General features: G+C 52.7%; 1 protein-coding gene across 2 annotated transcripts in view; it reads left to right on the forward strand.

The window, feature by feature from the left end:
* The window catches only part of IGSF3 (immunoglobulin superfamily member 3), an 89,291-nt gene that overhangs the window by 51,430 nt on the left and 16,253 nt on the right, over positions 1-21,608 (forward strand). Inside the window, exons 2-7 of one of the 2 annotated variants that reach the window (XM_029949105.1) lie at positions 221-598; positions 2,737-3,147; positions 6,679-7,068; positions 8,451-8,510; positions 10,764-11,165; positions 13,885-14,289. In XM_029949105.1, the coding sequence (XP_029804965.1) occupies positions 221-598; positions 2,737-3,147; positions 6,679-7,068; positions 8,451-8,510; positions 10,764-11,165; positions 13,885-14,289 (2,046 nt within the window). The remainder of the gene's footprint in view (positions 1-220; positions 599-2,736; positions 3,148-6,678; positions 7,069-8,450; positions 8,511-10,763; positions 11,166-13,884; positions 14,290-21,608) is intronic. The other variant, XM_029949104.1, reaches the window with a different exon arrangement.

The raw sequence follows: 21,608 nt of genomic DNA on the forward strand, positions 1-21,608 counted from the left end.
CACGACTTTGCACCATCAGATTTCCATATATGCAAATTAGGGACGGAGCTTTACCCAGGGAGTATTTTAATTAATATTTATAAATCACAGAGCAGCTCAGAAAGGGCCAGTCAGCTATTTATACCATCAGGTCACAGAAATAACAAAGCCTTTGAAGATCGCTGCCTACTCCGCATTTTGGTCTGAGTTGTAAGTGAGCCTATTTGTGTGTCTCCCACAGGTGTGGTGCTGGCGCAGCGGCATGTTGCCGTCCAGGAAGGACCCCTGTACCGCACGGAGGGCTCCCACATCACCATCTGGTGCAACGTGAGCGGCTACCAGGGGCCTTCTGAGCAGAATTTCCAGTGGTCCATTTACCTGCCGTCAGCCCCCGAGCGTGAGGTCCAGATCGTCAGCACCGTGGACTCTTCCTTCCCTTATGCCATCTATACCCAGCGTGTCCGTGGGGGCAAGATCTACGTGGAGAGGGTCCAGGGGAGCTCGGCCCTGTTGCACATCACAGACCTCCAGGCCCGGGATGCCGGGGAGTATGAGTGTCACACGCCCAACACAGATGAGCGATATTTTGGGAGTTACAGTGCCAAGATGAACCTAGTAGGTGAGTAGGAGATGTTTCCCATGGCCCATGGCCCAGCCGAGTAGGTCTGCTCCTGCCGCTGTAACAAAATACCGCAGCCTGGTGGCTCCAGCAGTGGGCAGCTACTTCTCATGGTTCTGGAGGCCGTGAGTCCAAGATCAAGGGGCCGGCACAATTGGCTCTGGTAAGGGCCTCTTTTGGGCTGCCGACTTTTGACTTCTCATTGTCAGCTCCCGTGCAGGGAATGAGAGAGCTCACCGAGGTCCCTTGCCAAGGGCACTCATCCCATTCATGAGGGCTCCACCTTCCTGACCTAATCACCTCCCAGAGGCCTCACCTCCAGACACTGCCGTGTGTGGCCTGGATTGGGATTTTCCATGTGGATTTGGGGGGAGAGGAGGAAATAAATATGGAGTCCGTAACACTGGGTCACTTCTTTAATAGAGCAACTTTATTTCACTTAAAACAAACCAGAGTTCCTCAAATATTTTAGTGGTTAATGCATAGCATGAGTGAATGAAGATTGTGGGTTCACTTGTGAATAGGAGGTTCAGGCTAGAACTTATGAGAGCTGTAGTGTAGGTGTTAAAGAGTTCAGAGAAGGCAAGGACACCTGGGTGGCTCAGTTGGTTAGGTGACCCAACTTCAGCTCAGGTCATGGTCTCACTGTTTGTGAGTTCGAGTCCCATGTCAGGCTTTGTGCTGACAGCGTAGAGCCTGCTTGGGATCCTCCGTCCCTCTCTCTCTTTCTGCCCCTCCTCCGCTCTCTCTCAAAAATAAACATTAAAAAAAAAGAATTTAGAGAAGGTTAACTGCCCCTGGAGCTGGTGAAAGGGGAATTGAAAATATAAGGCAAGGACATCTGTGGTTGCTGGCCTGATGAAAGGCTCCCTGAATGATGGAGGGAGCTGGCGGTAGGGGACAGGACGGCACCGGGCCACCACACTTGCTGACACGAAGGGTCAACTCTCTGTCCAAGTCATAACCTCCAGGCGTAGTTGTGAGCATAAAAACTGCAAAGTCAAGACTTGGGGCAGAAAGACAGAACAACCTTGGTATTGTTGGCCATCCTCATGGGTGAGTGTTGCAGCCCCCCACTGTCCACACTGAAATCTCCCCGCCCCTCATGCCAAGCTCGCCGTTCCTGTCTCTGGGTCTGTATCCCATCAGGAGGCCCTGGAGAGCCAGGCCAGGGGTGAGCGAGGTGAGGAAGCACCCACTGGTGGTGACTAGGGCATCCCTACCAGGCCAAGAGAGTGGTGTTTAGTCTCCAGAGTACAGTTCTGACCACGGGGCCGTGAGGCAGTGTCCTCACGTGTCCGAACTATGGCTTCCTTCCAGTGCAGACCACTTTAACCCATGAATTACATGAAAAATCCAACCTAGGAGCGCCTGCGTGGCTCAGTCGGTTAAGCATCCGACTTTGGCTCAGGTCATGATCTCACAGTCCATGGGTTTAAGCCCTGCGTCGGGCTCTGTGCTGGCAGCTCAGATTCTGTGTCCTCTCTCTCTGCCCCTTCCCCACCCACTCTCTGCTCTGTCTCTCAAAATGAAATAAAAACATTAAAAAAACATCATTAAAAAAAAAAAAAGAAAAATCCAACCTATTGGACAATTGAGGGTGGTATTGCCTTCCTCTACCAAAAAGATTTTCTGAAACCTAGTCTTCCTAGAGCAACGTGTTGCTGACGTGACTTGGGGGGAGGTGAGGCGTGGGACAGTGAGCAGTGAGGAGGTGAGCCAGGCACATAGAAACGTAAACTTCTAGGAACGATTTTCTTTTAAAGATCGATCAGAAGCCAAGTGAAAGCATCCTGAAGCAGTACCAAAACAACCAACAAAATCCCATCTGACCTAAAAAAAAGAATTCGTTTCACACAGTGTTTTCGGGGGGTTTGTTCACTATGTGGAACGAAATACATCCCATCTATTCTCTGAGAGTTATTAAAATACCTGACAGGTGAGTGTCAAAAAATTGCAGTCCCAACCCAAAGAGAAATCTTCTGTTTCCATCCATGCCACCGGGGGTCGCTGTGGTCTCATGGTGATTGCTTACAGCGGGGGGTGGGGGTGGGGGCAGCCAGCCGCCCCCCCCCCGTGAGTGTGACATTGGTTCTGCGGCTTTGTGACCATGTGCTCGCGATCCTTCTGTGTTGCAGTGATCCCAGACACTCTGCAGAGCACGGCCATACCCCAGACGCTGCACAAAGTGGAGCAGGACCCTCTGGAGCTCACTTGTGAGGTGTCCACGGAGACGTTCCAGCACAGCCACCTGTCTGTGGCCTGGCTCCGGCAGAGAGGGGGCGAGAAGCCCGTGGAGGTGATTTCGCTGAGCCGAGATTTCGTGCTTCACTCCAGCAGTGAATACGCCCAGAGGCAGAGCCTGGGGGAGATACGGCTGGACAAGCTGGGGAGCACCACCTTCCGCCTCACCGTCTTCCACCTGCAGCCCTCCGACCAGGGCGAGTTCTACTGCGAGGCTGCTGAGTGGATCCAGGACCCCGATGGCTCGTGGTACGCCATGACCCAGAAGCGTTCCGAGGGGACCGTGGTCAACGTCCAGCCCACCGGTCAGTCTCGCTTGTCCCCATTCTCTACCTGCCGGTGCGGGTTGTCACATGCTGCCAGGGTGTGCCGACTCCTTTCCTGGTGACCTCTGAAAGTCCTAGGAGCGTACAGGGAGCCTACCTGATACCTGTCTAGTGAATCTCAGAGAGGAGTCGCCCAGACCAAGTCCGGCTTATGGACCTGGTTCCTTTGACCTCCCCGGAATTTTATATTTCCTTGAATTACACATCCATTTTGAGGACTGGGTCCCCCCATTAGCCATGCTGCCTGCCTGTCCCCCTTTGACGACGTTGTTTTGGGGGACCAGTCCTGTTTCATTTGTAAAAGACATTTGAGATTATGAGCCTTCCACCAGAGGTATAAAATGATGATCTAGAGAAATTCTGGCAGAAGGTATTATTTCTTTATATTAATAATACGGCTTTAGTGGTGGTGTCTAACTTCCAACATGCTTCATCACCTGTTCCTTTAGAGTCCCTCAGAAGCTCTGCAAGGTCAGGCAGTGGTGGGACAGGTGCCAGGGGCAGATTGCTTTGTGGCAGGGGCCCCAAGAGAAGTCACGGGCTGGGTTGGCAAGGCCAGCCTGGCGAGGGCCAGATTCTCCCATAAATCTGGGCAAAGAGGAGGCCGAGGGACGTGTTTATAGCCGGAGCAAGAAGACAGTGGCACCATGAGCCAAGACCATCCCTGCCTCTTCGTATTAGTCCCCCGCAGTCACACACTGCGCTCCCCATGCCCCCGAGTCCAGCCGTGCTCTGACCACTGTCGCTGGCTGCCTCCGCGGGGCTGGGCCGGGCTCTCCATGAGCCTTCAGTCCCCCGGCTTTGGCAGCAGGCTGGTGGTTGTGCCGTCATCAGGCATCGCGAGTGGCCCGAGGACCTCCCTTGTGTTGTCACTCACCTCTGGCGAGGGGCTGGCATTGGAGACATAGCTTGTGTGAGCGCAGCAGTTGAGCTGCAGTGCAGGTGGGGTGTCTTCGGGACCTGTCCTTAACCTCACGGTCCCATTTGCTATGTACCATCAGTGGCCTTGGTCCTGTCACTCATTCCTGTCCCTCTGGAGCAGCGCTTCTGACTTAACTAACAGTCTGCGCTCCTGAACCAGGCTCCTGGGCTGGGACCTGGTTAGCTGGGTTTCTGGGATACTTTCCAGGTGACCCTTTCACCCCCCCGTGTCGTCAGGCACAGCTCTCCAGGTGACAGGACAGGAGTGAGTCTCTGGACATCTGATGGGCTTTTACAGGAAGGGCCGGCTCCCAGAAAGAGGGCGCTGTATCTGCTCTGTAGGACCTAGAGCATGTAGCAGCTTCTGCACCTTCCAGTACTAGGGCATCCGGGGAAGCCGCTTTATTTCATATTTATCCTTTCCCTTCATGGACGGTTTTAAGATCAGCCTCAAAAGTCTGGACAAAATTTTGAATCTTAATGCTTTTAAATGAGGTTGCATCGGTTAATCTACTTTATTTTAATCTTCCCAATTTGGGATTAGGACTTTTCGAATTTGCCCAGAAAATGCATTCAGACTAAGCCAGCAGAGGGAAAACGAGATTAAAAAAAAAGTTGGTGATGTTACCCTGTGTCCCTGGGCTCTTGGGGTTTGAGGGTCACAGCCCCGGCTTTGCTCTTGTCTTCATTTCAGGAAATGTTGGGGAGGTCTCTTCCACGTGGAAGGTGTCACGATAGGCATTGGGTGTAAAGCTGAACACCTTTTGGAGGTTGCACTCAGGGAAGGTGCGAATATGAGAGGGGTGGCTAAGTAGAGTGTACTGAGTGCCGCGATGTGATTGTGTGTCGAGCGCTCGGGGACACAGTGACTGGGAAGTGTGTCCCAACGGTAAATTTTCCCCAGATGGGAGCGTTCAGGCAGATCCAAGAAAGACAGTGCGTTTGGTGAGTTGAACCAGGTCTGAAGCCTGGAGAGGCATCAGAGGGAGAAGCATAAATAGGCTCAAAATTGCACGGTGTTTGGCAGGCAGAGAGGAGTCTGGTGTGTGGCGGGTTTGTGTCCCAGGAATGGGTGGGGAGAACAGGAAGGAGAGGTGGCTTGGAGCCCCATGTGTTGTGATCTGGAGCTTGGCCTTGACTCCGCAGGCCAGGTGTTTGCAGGCTCTTCTTGGGATCTTAGGAGGTCCTTAGAGGTGGCCAAGAGGTTGCACGTGGAGGTGTGTGCATGTCCACGTGCGTGGGTGTGCACCAGGAGATGCATGTGAGGGCCATGGCGTCCCCTCGCCTGCTTCAACCAGATGTTGTCTATATTGGGCAACACAAGATTCTGTAGGAAAAAAGTCCCTTGCCCCCCTCCCCCCGCCCCCCAAGGAGTGTTTAAAAACCACTGCTACAGACACTTAAAGGGAGAAATAGAGACTTTAAAGGAAGGAATGACGCAGTTAGCTCTGGGTTCTAGAAGCAAAAAGGCTCGAAGGCCAGCTGGAGGCTGATTAAACAGGTTGGGTCTCATGGGGAGAGACTGGGTGGGAGAGAGTTATAAGGCCAAGGTCAGGTTGGTAGCAGCGAGTGCTAGGGACAGAAAATAGGGAGTACCACCATGCAAAGGGAGTCCTCCGGATTCCCCAGAGACCCTGAGGTGATTCCTTGAATGGGGAAGCGGAGGGAGGGGGAGAGGTCTTGAGAGCTTGCAGAGTTCTGCTTACAAGCCCCTGCTTCCCCATTGGTGGCACCACTGGTTGTCTTTGCTTCTGTTTCTGTCGCCTTTCGTCGGTGAGTCCATCCTGCATCATGCATGCAGACTCTTAGAGAGATGCTTAGTAGATGAGCACTGTCTGTGCATCATTGGACATGTTGCCCGGGAGGGATGAGAGTCTCCCAGTGTCTCACTCTGCGTGGTACGCCGTTCATGGTGACGAGCCCTTTTTGGGGCACCGCCCCCTTCCCTCCTGATCAGACACCCAGCTCTCCAGAGGGTGCTTGGATTCATTGTCTGCTTCAGAGGTCATTAGCTTTCAGCGAAAGTTGGTATTTCCCCTCTCCCTCTTTCTTGAGATGTGATCTGACAGGTGGTGACTAGTGGAGACACCGGCTTTCACTTTGCCTTGGGATCGTGTTAAGGGTTGTCTATGTTTCAGCACATGTATGTTCTGGAGTGTTTATGGGGATTGGGGTCGGCACTGTGTCATTCTGTCTCTCGCGTGTCCGTGGGGGTGAGTCCTCCGACAGCTGCGGAAAATTTTTGCAGTCTTGCTGCGTAAATGGAGTTGTGGGCATATAGATCAAGGGGAGGCCTGGTAAGTGATGTCAGGATTGCTTGTCCTTGTCAGTCTGCAACATAGGCTGCAAACAGAACCCCTTAGGCTGTCTGGGTCTAGCTCCCATTGAGTTCTGTCTGTGACTTTCAGGAGTTTCTCTGGCCCTCAGATCCCTTGAACGGGAGTTGGATTTTTCTCTCAAGACCAAGGCGGTGCGCTGTGGGTAGCACTGTAAAGAAGGCATGGTGGTGGGGATTTGCCGATGCGGTTGAGTTAGTCAGGGGCCCTCACTCACCCACAAGGCCTCTGTGTTGTTACTTCGTTTTCTTAGACAAAGAGTTCACTGTGCGGCTGGAAACGGAGAAGCGGCTGTACACGGTGGGTGAACCGGTGGAGTTCAGATGCATCCTGGAGGCCCAGAACATTCCCGACCGTTACTTCGCCGTCTCCTGGGCCTTCAACAGCTCACTCATTGCCAGCATGGGACCCAACGCAGTGCCCATCCTCAACAGTGAGTTTGCCCATCGGGAAGCCAGGGGCCAGCTTAAAGTGGCCAAAGAGAGTGACAGTGTCTTCGTGCTGAAGATCTACCACCTCCGCCAGGACGACAGCGGGAAGTACAACTGTCGTGTGACAGAGAGAGAGAAGACGGTCACCGGGGAATTCATCGACAAGGAGAGCAAGCGGCCCAAAAATATCCCCATCATCGTCCTCCCCATCAGTAAGTAGAGAGGTGTGCTGTGTCCTTCTGCTCTCCGTGGTCTGGTCTGTAGCTGGCATCATTTAAAAGGAGTCAGGGGACAGATGAGCTGTGGGGGCGCGGAGGGGAGGGGAGGGCCGGCGTGTGGAACTCAAGGGTTCAGGTAGCAGAGAAAACCAGTTCCCCTCTCTCCCTTCTCTCCAGCTCGCCTGCCCACACACACAGCAGCCCCCAGTTAGGCAGAGCATGGGGTACGTCTGCAGGCTGGGCGGGGGCACCGCAGATCCAAGCACCAGCTGCCCTCTGTAAACATGGGCAACGCCAGCCCAGCTTGGAGGAAAGTCAGGACCCCAGGACAGCCATTTGCTCCCATGTGGGAATTAAGTCCCGGCAGGACTGGGTAGATACCTACCTTGACATCTCATAGGAGGGCTGGTCTTATATGGGAGGGTTTTCCATCAGAAAGCACATTATTGAAAAGGATCTGCCATCTGGGTTTGGGGGATATAAGGGCTGGCATTTCCCTAAATGTCTCTTCCCTATTGAAATTGTGTTTTCAAAAGTCAGTGGTTGGGACTTCTTGTGTCTTCCCGGAACATAGCCTTCCTTTTAAAGCTGAGCCGGTTTCCAAGGAAGATTGGTGGGCCCCCAGCTCTGTGTAAGGTGGCCTCGTCTGGGTCTGGGTGGGTAGCAGTTGTGGCCCGGGACTTGGGCACGACCCGTGTTTGCTCCTGTTGTGTTTAATCATCCGTAGCATCACGTTTTCGTTAACATCTCAATTCTCTCCTAGTCCTGTTTTGAGTAAAAAAGAGAATTACACTGATAATACCCTGATTTGAAACAAGACAGAGACATTTTTTAAACTAACCTTTAACCTTTCCTCAACTACTCAAACTGTTCTCTCCCCTAGTCTTGCGATGATCCCCTTGACATTTTTATTTCCGCTCTGAAGTTTCTGACGTAGTTCTCTTCAAAGAGAAGGAGAGAGTAGACATGGGGGCCTGCCCACTTCTTTCTTTTCTCACCAACAGGGTTCCTTTCTTCTGTACTTATGTATTTATTTCTTAATCTCTCACACCTAATTCTCTTGAAATTATTTTGTTTCTTAGACTTTTTTTCTCTGCAATGCCTAGCATGGTGCTTTGCATAGGGCAGGTGCTTGCTGACTGTAGAGTTGAAGTTGTTGAACCGAATGCCCCTTCCTCTGACTGTTTCCCTGTTGGTTTGTGCTTGCCTTAACCACCGACTCTGTTTTTAAATCTGCGACTAATTCCTCTTTGTTACGGATCCAGTGAAGGGCAGCAACGATGTTTACCTCCTGTATCTTTTGTACTAAGAGATTTCCCCCGACCCCTTCCAAGAACTTGTTTGATGATCTGTGGCCTGCTATATTGCTTTTCCAGCAGATAACTGGGTAGTTAAAGTCCCTCAGCACCACCAGATCCTGCCCCAAGGCCACTTGGGTAAGTGTACCAAAGAACAACGATCACGTCGGTAATGGTGATAAATCCTTGGATCTTAATGGCGCTTTTCCTCTCAAGAGCCCAGCGTGCTTCCGCATCTAGCACCTCCTTCCCTGCTCCCAGTCCTCAAATCCCTATAGAGGCCATTGGTCTCTCCATCTGTGAACGAGGAAGCCGGAGCACCGCGCAGAGAGGCGCTTCACCAGTTCTGTTCGTGGTTGAGCGCCCGTTGCATTAGAAGCCTTCGCTCGTGACTCCGGATCCAGTGCTCTGCGCTTAAGCCTGTGCGACATCACTCACCTCCTGATTTGAAATCTCGTCTGTGCACATGCAGAGTCTCATTAGTTCTGTCCTAGTTTTCACTTAATCTAGAGAGTTTTACATTGTAGGCTCGCCTTTTCTCAGGCCCAGGAGTCCTAAGAGGCAGCTCTGCACCGCGTTTGTGTTTGCCTCTTCCAGGGCTGCCCGTCCAGTTTCATTCTGTCCCCTGATGCCAGAGTTGTCCTTTTGGTGCCCCTGATGGAATGATAATGCTGGAGTTGAGTCTTTAGCCTACAGAGCAAGTATGAATAATGACGATGGTGACAAATAATTGCCCCCTCTAGTATTGTCAGTGCTGTGGCCCCAAAAAGTAGAAATGCTGAGTGTCTCCATTTTGCATGTGAGAAAAGGAAGCGCCCCAAGATCCCAGAGTTAGGACATTCGGGAGTCGAGCCCTGGTCTGCATGCCTCCAAATCCACGCTTTGAGCCACTGAGTGCTGTGGCTGGTGGCTAAGCAGGAGCCTCTCGTCTCTGCCAGCCATCCTGGTATGGCTCCTGGGAAGGTTGCCCTCCTAGGGAACCCAAACCCTGCCCAGACCTATGTTTCACCGGAAATAAGCCAACCTATGGTGGGGAGCAGGCATCCTCACCCTAATAGAAGCTATCTGCTGGGGCTCGGGGCTCGTCTCTGTCTGTTTCTGCCTGTGGGGGAAAATAACAGGGGAGCAAAGACTGATTCAATGCATGGTTATGGGTGTAGGTGACCCCTCCCCCCTCAATAATCGGGTGTGCCTCTGAATCAGGGATTTGACTTAATTGATTAATTTTAAATTATGTTTCATGTGAGTGGTACCTGGAAAATTGAACCCAAATTAATTTTATGATGCTCTGTATTTTTTAATACTTGTTCTTTTTTTTTAACTCAACGTAGATAGTCCTACAAAGTAACGTATACATAGTGAAGGCATATTAGACTGTCCATGGTGTTTATAAAAACAAAAGTTACTGGGAATAGGAAAGTTCAGCATGATCACCAGTGACGAGTTTTTGAAAACCTGCTATGTGTCAGGTGATCGATAGATATTGTCTTACTAACTTTGTCATCTGTAAAAAAAAAAAAAAAAACCAAAAACTGCACAATAGGGGCCACACCATCCCTGTGATGTAGAAGAAGGCATGTAAAGCTTAAATAATTCGATCCAGTGTCCTCGGAGCTAAGTGACTAGCAAAGGAGCAAAGAGAGTGGAATCCTTAGCCCAAACTCTGATTGGCAGGATGTTTTAGGGTCAGAGCAGCCGAACAAGGGCTGAATGTGGATGGCAGGGTGGAGAGCCAGTGGCCTTGAGCAGTTCCTCTGTGTTCATGAGAAGTAGGAGGGCTTGTTCGCCACACAGCCCCATGCTCCATGAAAGTAGATGTCTGCTCCAGTGTTCACCACACCTAAGCAGGCACACGTCATCTTCTAGAATCCTCCCGTCACTTCTGTTCTGCTCGCTGATATTGCCCAGAGGGGCTCTCATGGCACATTATAGATTTCCTGCTGTTATTTGTCTGCCATAGCATCGAACAGCGGGAAGATAGAAGTGACGTAGAATTTCCGCGTTCCTCAGCTTCCCCAAATTCCAAGCTGCAAAATCCTTGAACCCCAGCTGAACAGATGACCTGATATGTGGCTTTATGTCGTAAGTGGAGCGTCACTGTGTAGTATTTCTTAGGTTCTGATTTCAGTCTCAGGTCTTAGACCCTCGGTATCCCACACGTTGTGTTGGTCCCCAGGAAAGGGCTGCCCAGGCTATGGATCTAAGGTCGTGGGGAGCAGTGCCCAGAAGCAGTGGGGGCTTGCCATGGCAAGTGTCAGGGTGCTACTTCTCCTCTGAGGTGAGGCGCACCTGCCCCGAGTGGTGTTCACACCTGTCCTCCTTCTGCATCTGTGGGGGAGGGTGCAGTACGGACGGCGGTGCCCCAACGCAGTACTCTCTCCCTCTTCCCAGAGAGCAGTATCTCCGTGGAGGTGGCCAGCAATGCCAGCGTCATCCTCGAGGGGGAGAACCTGCACTTCGCCTGCAGCGTCCGCACAGCGGGCCGGCCGCAGGGCCGCTTCTCCGTCATCTGGCAGCTCGTGGACAGGCAGAGCCGCCGCAGTAACATCATGTGGCTGGACCGCGATGGCACCGTGCAGCCGGGTGCGTCCTACTGGGAGCGCAGCAGCTTCGGGGGCGTCCGGATGGAGCAGGTGCAGCCCGGCTCGTTCAGCCTGGCCATCTTCCACAGCAGGAAGGAGGACGAGGGCCAGTACGAGTGCCATGTGACCGAATGGGTGCGGGCCGTGGACGGCGAGTGGCAGATCGTGGGAGAGCGCCGGGCCAGCACCCCAGTCTCCATCACGGCTCTCGGTAAGGAAGCACTGGGTGGTCATTCCCAGGGGACGGTTAGGAGATGGCTCCCGAGTCAAGTCCCCTGCCCTGACTTTTGTCAGAGTCCTGGCAGGAAACTGCTGCCTCTTCCAGAGGGTTTAATTGAAGGGACCGTGTATGGAAATGCAGGAAGGGTTGACAGGGCCAGTGGTGCACGGTAGGGTCCCTGGGGGCCTAGTGACTGGGGGCAGTCACTCTTCCCAGGTCTGCATGGTAGGAGTGATGCTCCAAGAATTCTGGCCAGGGAGCAAGGCCACCCTGCAGGAGTGGTGGCCCCGGGTGGGGGAACCGTGGCCTCTGCCAAAACTGGCCTAAAAAAGCTGAGCAGAACCTCTCTTACCTGCCACCCTCTCCCCCCACCAGGGCTCCCCTGCCCTGCAACCCAGGGCCTCAGCCCTCCTCAAAAGGCCAGAGTAGGGCAAAGGAGGGTAGAAACCCCCTTTTTGCCATTTACTTAGCATTTACTATGTTCCTGGCAGAGGCTAAGCACTTGAGCTTAATTGTCCCTTTGAATTCTCACATAACCAAGAGCTCAGCACTTAGATTTTACCAGGAGACTGAGGGTTAACTAATTTGTCCAGGGCTACAGCTTTTAAAGGATAGACCCACCATCTGAACCAGGGAGGTCAGGGATCTCTCTCCTTCCCCCTGCCCTCCCAAGCCTGTACTTTTGTCTTTTCCTCTATAAGGCCCATCCTTAGGAAAGCCAGCCGCTTCCTCATCAGCATGAAATTAAAAGATACCTTGAGATTTGCTAAAATCAGAGAATTAGATTTGCTTTGCACGGGGGTAGTTAAAGAGGCGTCTATCAACATTTATCTGCCTAATGCAATCAGGAGATTAAATTTTAAGAGGCCAGTCTGCTTCTTGTTATCATGTTATGTCTTCCTGTTTATCAGGACAGCTGTGACATTGCTTGTCCTCGGTGATCGTGTATTCCTGGGACCATGTTGCCCTCCGACTTCTTAGTGGTGCTTTTAGGTACACCCCAGTAAAGATGCAGCCCCCACAAGTTTTGCCCCTCTAGAGTGCTCTATTCTCCCCACTCGAGATTACAATTGCACTTTTTGTCCTAAAAGCTTAATCCCAAAGCTTGACCTGCTTCTCACCATGATTGCATTGCTCAGCTTTCTGGCTTTAGAATCTTTGGCCAGCGGGTGAGGTCACCAATGAGCTCAGTCCCCCGGCCTGTGCTCAGGACCAGTGTGGACCTTTGATGTCTGGATGTCCAGTATAAGTCATTTTCCCCACCCTGTGAGGTTAAGGAATGTCCAAGGAGTGGCCACAGTCCGTCAGAATCGCTTCTCTCAGGTTATCCCTCTGACGTCTGTCAAACTCACCATATGTCCATGGTTCCTGTAGTCAGGGTCACCAAGGGCTCTGACCTGGGATCCCCGGGCTTGGTTCCAATTACGTGTTCTCTACCCCTGGGGCACCTCTGGCCAAAGCCGTGATTAGGGTGGCCCGAGGGGGTGTGACAGGGAAGAGTGGGGGCACCGCAGGGTCAGGTTGCCTTTCAGTCTACATAGTGACACACATTTGGGTGGGGTCAGGTATGGCTGACTCTCAGCAGGTGGGAAATCCTCCAGCCGCACATGGGCCATTCTGAGCGTTTGGTTAGAGTAAACTGGGTGCTCTGTGCACCTTGATTGTGGGGTGTGCTCTGTCAGGCCCGGATCTAATCATTTGCTTGAAGGAGCTCGCCCTCCTTTGGATAACATCTTTGGATGTTGAGGCCAGGAGCCCCTGGGGCGTGTCCTATCCCTAAGGCCCTATATCCTGCCACATATTCTGCACACTAGTGACTGGGGGCAGTCACTCTTCCTGGGTCTGCATGGTAGGAGTGATGTTCCAAGAATACTGGCCAGGGAGCAAGGCCACCCTGCAGGAGTGGTGGCCCCAGGTGGGGGAACCGTGGCCTCTGCCAGAACTGGCCTGAAAAAGCTGAGCAGAACCTCTCTCACCTGCCACCCCCCCCCGTCTTATGATCATACCCAGTGCATTAATATTAAGTGGTGTTTCAATGTGGAGGAGCTCAGATAACCCCTGTTGAGGAGTCAGTATCGGGTCAGCTTGCTGCCGTCAGGAAGGGGTATTGAGAGCTGCACAGCCTGCTAGGACCACAAGAAGCAGTCCCCACCTGCTCAAGGTCAGGCCACCTGCTGTGGGTCCCTCACTGCCCATCTTCCCTGCATTTCACAAGGATAGTGGAAAAGGGATGGGTGAGCAAGCCAGTCCTGCCTGGCCTGGGGAGCATGGACCCGTGCTCTGTGTGCTTCCTGCTTGTCTGGCCCCAGTGCCCTGCGGGCTAGACGGAGGAGGTGTCAGGGCTCCGGGGATGTGTCTACCTTGCAGCCAATGAATGACCTTGACCTGGGAGATTTTTTTCCTCCTGTTTCAGCGTGGAATCCCAAAATTTGTAGGAAGGGCTTTGCTGGGAGGTGAATCCACATTAAGCCTTCATTGGGAGGGGTGTGCTAAGTGCTGCTCAAGCAGAATTGCCTCTGGCCTCCGTGTGTGGGGTCTTGTGCTCTTTTGGGCTCGAATGCCAGCTCACGTGATACTGGCCTGGGCATCAAGAGATACCCAGAGCCTTGTTCTGTCCCAGTATCTCTGCCAGCAGCCCTGCCCCTGCCGGGCACCACCCTGAGAAACCTAGCGGCCCCCCCCGGCTGGAGTCTCTCTGCTCTCTCTCCAGAAATGGGCTTCGCGGTCACGGCCATCTCCCGCACGCCAGGCGTGACCTACAGCGACTCCTTTGACCTGCAGTGCATCATCAAGCCCCATTACCCGGCCCGGGTCCCCGTGTCTGTAACGTGGCGGTTCCAGCCCGTCGGCACCATCGAGTTTCACGACCTGGTGACCTTCACGCGGGACGGAGGGGTCCAGTGGGGAGACAGGTCCTCCAGCTTCCGGACCCGAACCGCCATCGAGAAGGCCGAGGCCAGCAACAACGTGCGCCTGAGCATCAGCCGAGCCAGCGACACGGAGGCGGGCAAGTACCAGTGTGTGGCCGAGCTGTGGCGGAGGAACTACAATAACACGTGGACGCGCCTGGCGGAGCGGACCTCCAACCTGCTGGAGATCAGGGTGCTGCAGCCAGGTCAGGGGGCTGGTGGGGTGGGGCGCCTGGCCCGCGGTGGGGGGAGGGGCGCCTGGCCCGCGGTGGGGGGGAGGGGCGCCTGGCCCGTGGTGGGGGGAGGGGCGCCTGGCACGTGGTGGGGGAGAGAGGTGTCTAGCATGCGGTGGCGGGGGAAGGGGGCGCCCGGCACACGGTGGGGAAGACGGGGGTACCTGGCAGGTGGTGGGGGAGAGGGGCATCCAGCATGCGGTGGGGGGGAGGGGCGGCCAGCACGAGGCTAGGGGAGGGGGCCACCTGGCCTGCGGTGGTGGGGAGGGAGGTGCACACGTAGAGCCCTTGGCAGGGTCGCTTTTGTTTTCAGCTTTGTAGCCCAAGAAATTTCCATCCCATAGGTAGCCGCCGGAATCCTGTGTCCTCGTCTTGATTGAGGGTCAGCAGTTAACGTCTTACTGTGTTTGTGTTTTCTGCCTGGTTTTGTGTTGTTTTTGAACCATTTGAGGGTGAGGTGCAAGGCTCGGGGCTGTTCCTCCTCAGTATTTTCGTGTGTGTCTTGTAAGAACGAGGGCGCACTCCTCCTGTCCAACCACAACGCTGTCGTCACACCCCGGGAGTTCCCCACGATGACGGGATGTTACCAGCATTTCTCCAGCTGTCCCAATAATGTCCTTGGTAGCTTTTTTTGTCTTCCAAACCAGGATCTGATCAGGGATTACAGACCGCTTTTTCTTGTCATGTCTTTTTAGACTCTGGTCTCTTGACTTCACGTCGCCTCCTGTAATCCTTTCCACCGCAGCATGGAGGAGGTGCCCTTGTTCCCTGTTGGAGGATAAGGACCGTTGAATGGGAGGGAGAGTCGGGGAGGCGCTTACGGAGCACCTGGCACGTGTTTTTATGATAATTTCACAACCGCCCCAGGCAAGATGAAGGGGCTAGCCCAGGGTCTCGTGGCTGGTAAATGGTGGAGCTGGGGTTTGAACCCTTGTCTGTCTGTCTCCCAAGCTGATTCCCTGACCCAGGCTCTGGCTTCCTGCACTGAGCTTGAGCTCCCTTCCCCCACGGAGGCAAGTCTCTCAAAACAGTTGGCGGCACTAACTTGGGAAGCCTGGGTCAAGGGAGTGCCCTGCACCCATGGCTTCATGGGGCCCTTTTCTTGATGCTTTGATGGGTAGACGTGCTCTCTAGGGTAGAGCCCAGGCTTCCCGGCATCCCTGCTATTGCCAGGCCCCTGAACAGGACCTTGTGGGCAGCCACGAGGTGAAGGGTGGGTTGGACGAGAGGTGACTTTGCAAAAACGTTTTTCTGACTTTGCGACCCACCTACTTTGCAAAGTGGTTAGAACACCTTGCAAGAAGGATTTTTCTGCCCACTCACAGCCATGGTTACTACCCGACCTGGTCAGCTCCGCCGTGTGAGATGGTCCCAGTGTTGTTTTCAGCTATGTGAGGTCACATGGGGGTCTTGTCAGAGTTTACCCTTGGCCTCTTCTAACCCCATAAAAAGCCCTCTTTTGGAAGCCCATGAGGGACTCAATCGGTAGAGTGTCTGACTCTTGATGTCGCCTTGGGTCATGATCCCAGAGTCCTGGGATCGAGCCCCATGTCGGGCTCCATGCTGAGCATGGAGCTTAAGATCCTCTCTCTCTCTGCCTCTGCCTCTCTGCCCCACTTGTGTACTTTCTCTCTCTAAGACAAAATAAAAATTTGGAAATTAAAAAGAAAAATCCTGTTCTGTACCACAGTTTGGAACAAGCAAACTGATGGGACCGTTCCTTGGCCACTTAGAGCCTGAGCCTGGGCAAGTAGATGCTTAGGGGAGAGCCCATGCTGCTTAAGTGGATTTTGGAGTTAATGGAGGGTTAGGCAGAGACCCCATTTTGTGTGACCCCTTGTTGTGGAAATGCCTAGGGACACACTTGCCTGCCTTACTGACTAGGACATTCTGATCATAATTGCGTATTTTGTGGTCTCCCCTGGACTTCAAGGTTGGTGTTGTGAGCCATGGAACCTGTCACATGGTTCTGCAGCTGTAAAAAAGGTGAGGTTCGTGTTGACCCCAGGACCTTGCCTGACCTTGCCCTTTTGAATCGATTCCACACTCCTGCTTGTTTCCATTCCTACTTGGACTCTAAGGCTGGAGCACATAAAGGAAGACTAAGGACTTAGCTCTTCAGAGGTGCAAGTTATTTGGATTCTGGTTAATTTATGTGTTACTAAAGAGAATAAGGGGGAAAAGTGTGTGAAGTCACCTCTGGGGTGCCCAGCTTTGTGCTTATTTGCACTTACGTTCTGAAAAATTCGTCCAGCAGTGAAACAGTGTCGATGTCTGTATCCCATCTCGGTTGGCTCCCATTGCTTCGGAGCCTTGGTAGCAGCAAACCGGCTTGTCATGCAGAAAATTGAGGTTGCAGCTGCTGGTGGGCCTCGGGCTCCCCAACTTCCGGATATCACACCATGTCATTCCCCCTGGGTGGAAAATGTAGCCAGAGGGGTAGGCGGTGGAGGGCTGTCTCCGGGTCTCTGTGGCTTATGCTGAATTGGTTTGTGTTTTTCACCATCAAGCGAGAAGCAACAGCACTGGCGCGGGAGGTCCGGGAGTGGCTGTTTGCTGTGTGGCCTCTGCTCAGAAGTGAGCAGTAATGCACTTTCGAGGCGCCCTGCAGGCCACAGAGAGCCTGGTGGGCGCTGCCGCCGCCCAGGGAGCAGCTGGGGCTCAGAGGAGAGTTCATCCCTCTAAGTGTTACATCCTCTCCTTTATTAAATATTGATGCACTTAGCACTTCGTGTTTTCCATAGAGCTTCATGCTCATGTTTACTTTCCCCTCCCACACTCGAGTTGGTACTGTGCTTCTGTGGAGGGGAAGTAGAGGTGGAAGATGCCAGAGGGCTGGCTGTGTCAGACACTTGGTGTATGTGGTCCCATTTGGTCTGCACTGTCACCCTGGGAGCAAGCTGTTGCTTTCCTATCTTGTAAATGGACTAACTGGCGGGGAGAGGGGGGCGGGGGGGCTGGATGGCTCAGTCAGTTGATCCTCCGACTTTGGCTCAGGTCATGATCTCATGGTCCATGGGTTCAAGCCCCGTGGTGGGATCTGTGCTGACAGTTCAGAACCTGCTTTGAATTCTGTGTCTCCCTCTCTCTCTGTGCCCCTCCCCCACTCACACTCTGTCTCAAAAATAAATAAGCATTAGATGAAATTTTAATAAATGGAGGAACGGAGGCTCAGAGAGGTTTGACTTGCCCAATCAAATGCGTGGCGAGTGGGACACCAGGATTTGAACCCGGGTGCGCCTTGTTAAAAAGCAGTGGGGTTGGATGGAGGGCGACTTTGACTTCTTCGAAGGCCATGTAGTGAGAGATCATGGGTTTTGCCATCTGTTACACCCTCCTTTATATATGGCTGATGGGTGGCATGGACGAGGCCCTGCGCACGTGGCTGTACCAGTACAAACAGTAAGTGACACGATGTGGCAACAGTTCTCCTCTGTCCCCATCCTGAGTGCGTGATATGTAGTAGCTTGCTTGGTTCTTACCTAACCCATGTAGCACTGAGAGGGGGTACCGTTTCACCCACTTTATAGACAAGGACACTGACATAGAGGGTAACTAAATTATCCAGTGATCTCTAATAAGTGGCAAAAGCAAGGCTCTAATCCAGACAGGCAGTCTGGTTCCAGAATCCAAGCTCTTAATTTTATTATATGACGTATTTTCTGGACCACGATGATTTTTTTGTTTCTTCTCAGGAAACCTCTTTGGTACCAAGTAATTTTATTTGATCCCTCCTCTCTCTGGTTTACCATCCTTGGTTTCCTGACGCCCTTTAGCAGATAACTTAAATTTGTTTTTTTAAGTTGGGGTCACGAGGAGCCCATAGACGGTCCAGTTTGCTAATGGTGTAGGGGTGTAATTCATGCCTCCCCTGACTCCCCTGTTTCTTCAGGCTTCTGCCACCATCTGCCACCAGATGGCTCCTAAGACTTGGGGATGCCAGAGCTCAAATCCAGTGCTGGCTTCTCAGGTGGTGGGACGTGTCCGGCTCAGAACAGTGTGTACAGAGAACACCATGGACGGAGGAAGTAGGCATGCTTTCTCCCCTTGTTCCATTCCTTGCCCCTCAAAACATGGCTTCTTGTTCCTGCTCTCACCACCTACCCCACCCCCTTTTAGGAATATTTTGTCAAACATTCATATTCCAACAGAATCAGAGAGAAACCCAGGGCGTGTTGGCTCTGTCCCACCAGTCCATTTATCAGCCATTAACTGCTGATGTCATGTGCTCCCAGAGGGCTCTGTGTGGTCTGTGTCCCCAGACCGGTCCCTGCCAGGGCCACCTGCTGACCTGACCACATCACAGGTATCTGATTCATTAAGATCTCGTGCTGGGTGGCCTGATCGCTTGTGGATCTGTCATTGACCACTCTTTTTATCCACCTCCTGTTCCTTCTGCACATCCCCGAGGAAATCTCCAGGGAATGCCATCGCTCCCACTTTGTTGATTTAGCTTACCCTGACTCCCCATTGATCACAGAGCGTGACCCCCAAGGGGTATTTAGGCAGGACTTTAAGCCAGCTCATCACACTCGATTCTGCGCCTTAATCCATTCTTTTCTCTTTTAATTTCGAAGCATCGCTTTGCTTCCTTCTGATTTTCTTCAGCACCAAAAGCACACTCCAATTACATATCCCTAAATACCGAAGCAATAAGGGAAATGTCAGCACTCATTTTCCAAACGTTTACGACCCTCTCCTGGTCCGGCTCTTCAATATTGCACATTCAGATTGACAAAGCAATAAACAGGCTTCCAGAAGGACAGCCTCCGGTGGAGAAAGCCGACTTGCCAGTGGGCGTATTCTGCTGGGATTTACTGATGGGTAGTCAGGATGAATATTTAATACCCTCTGGATGCTGCCAAATCCGTTTTCTCCAATTTCTTATTGCTGACCTGGCAGATAGGGTGAACTGAGGGCTTTTTCTTTGACTTGCTTGGGTCCAGGGCATGTGACCCGTGGCTGTCCTTGTCACAGTCGGGTAAGTGACAGGCTGCCTCATCCCAAGTGGGATTGGCCCCTACTTTTTTCCTCCCATGCCACGCGTCTGTGGCTTCCACCTGCTGAGTGCTCAGAGACAAGGGAGCATGAGTGCAGGAGCGCCTAGAGGAGTCCCCAGCACCCACCCCCAAGTCTTCAGGCCTCGTTGTCATGGTGACGCCAGGTGTACCCGTCCCCTGCAGAAAGGCTTTGTCTGCAGACAGTTGAGACAGGGCACATCTGGGCTACTCCAAATTAGTGTTTTTGCTTCTAAATTTCTGCTGCTTTCTCTTTGCTCCTTCCTCCCACTGCCGTCTGCAAGCACATCTGAGCATCTGCTGTGTGCCAGGTTCCATGTGGGGTGCCGTAGCTGTGGGCATGGGTGCATTCCAGTCCCTGCCTGGCAGGCTGTCCTGAGGCCCAGAGGAGGGAAGCACAGGGAAGTCCCCGGGGTGCTGGGAGAGCCGGCCTGGGTATGGGCGATGGGCCAGGGGAGGGAATCGGCATGTGTGGGGGCAGGTGGTGGGACGTGTCCGGCTCAGAACAGTGTGTACAGAGAACACCATGGACGGAGGAAGTAGGCATGCTTGTTTTGATATGACTGAAGTATGTGGTCAGGGAGGAGTTTGTGGCCAGGTGTGTTGGCAAGAGCCAGGGGAGCCTGTTTTAAATTTTTTTTTAATGTTTATTCATTTTTGAGAGACAGAGCATGAGGAGGGGAAGAGCAGAGAGAGAGGGGACACAGAATCCGAAGCAGGCTCTGGGCTTGAGCTGTCAGCACAGAGCCCAATGTGGGGCTCGAACCACGAGCTGTGAGATCTTGACCTGAGCCAAGGTCGCACACTTAATTGACTGAGCCACCCAGGTGGCCCTAGGAGAGCCCCTTTTATACACGGAAGCATGGAGGGTCACCATGTGTGATGGTTCAAAGCAAGGGCACACCAGACAGCCTGGGTTTGAATCCTGTCTCTACCACTTGTCAGCAGTGTGACCTGTGAGTGTCTATAACATTGGGGCTAATAATACTATTTCCTAGGTCTGGTGGGGAGCAAATAGTTGGCATTTATGAAGTGCTTAGAATAGTGTTCAGCATATAAAAAGGAAGTATACATTTGTTAAATACGAACATTCTAAAGGGAGCAATTAGGAGTTCCGATCATGCTCAGACCATGTATGTCTTTTTATAACAATCTAGAGTAGTCCCTTTGCAATTCCTAGATCATATAACATTCATACTCGCATTGTCTTTAAAAATTGTTACAATGCTCTAAAGTGCGGAATAACAGATGAAATTTTTAGAGGGTAGTTCATAAGAGAATGTTGCATTGTACCACGTCCGTGCACAGAGCCAGCTACCCCGGGCAGAGGCGTTGCTGCTCTGTCTCTATACACACTGACCGAACACCAGGTCCCCCAGCGCGAAGAGCCCTGCCATCCCGGACAGGGTGCCCCAAATCCTGAACACCTCTTACAGCAGTGCTGGACAAAGCAAAGGAAAACCCTTCCTTTGTTTACCTGGTGTTTAGTAAAACCATGCCAAGAAAAAAGTGTTGTGGAGATAGCAAAATGAAAGTAAGTTCTAGGCTCAGGGACAGAGCTGTCACCCATATGACTGTCCTTTGAAAGTCACACAGGACATGAAGTAGAGACTTGTTGCATAGAGCCGTTCCATGCATGCCTTTACATCTGTTGCTGGCTGTCATCCATTAAATGTGACTAGGGCCTCACCCGGTCCATGTGACCAGGAAAGACCTGCCCTCGGGGTTCCACAGTGTCCCCGGGGGGCCTCACTACCCTGTTGAAAATGGCTGTGGTTGGAGAGGGACAGCCCCTGTTTGCAGCTTAGGAAGCTCTCCCTGGTGGGGGCTGAGGCTGGAGGCAGGGAGGCTGAGATGCAGGCCGAGTGTAAGGTTGACACAGATTCTAGGGGCTCAGGTGGGGCCTGACCACGGGAAGAGAGAACAGGGTCGTAGGATGTGCCTGCCTCATCGGCAGGTGCCTTTGCTGTCTCCTCTGAGAAAGGGTGGGACATGCACCCCCATCGTTTTCCCTTCTTGGCTGACTTGGTTCTCGCAAGTTGACACATGTCTGCTGTCTAGCTGCTGACCCCCTAATGCCTCACGTTACTGATCATTGTCACATGTCTTTAATAAAGAACAGCATCTTCCTTCTCTCTACTCTCTCTCTCTCTCTCTCTCCCCCCTCTCTCCCTCACTGTCTGTGTCTCCTTACCTGATCACTGTGGCCTCTGTTTATCCACCTGCACAGAAACTGCTGTCTCCTAGGTTTCCCCGTGGCCACCTTGTCTCCAC

This window comes from Suricata suricatta, chromosome 8 (genome assembly GCF_006229205.1).
Source record: "Suricata suricatta isolate VVHF042 chromosome 8, meerkat_22Aug2017_6uvM2_HiC, whole genome shotgun sequence".
NCBI classification, from domain to species: domain Eukaryota; kingdom Metazoa; phylum Chordata; class Mammalia; order Carnivora; family Herpestidae; genus Suricata; species Suricata suricatta.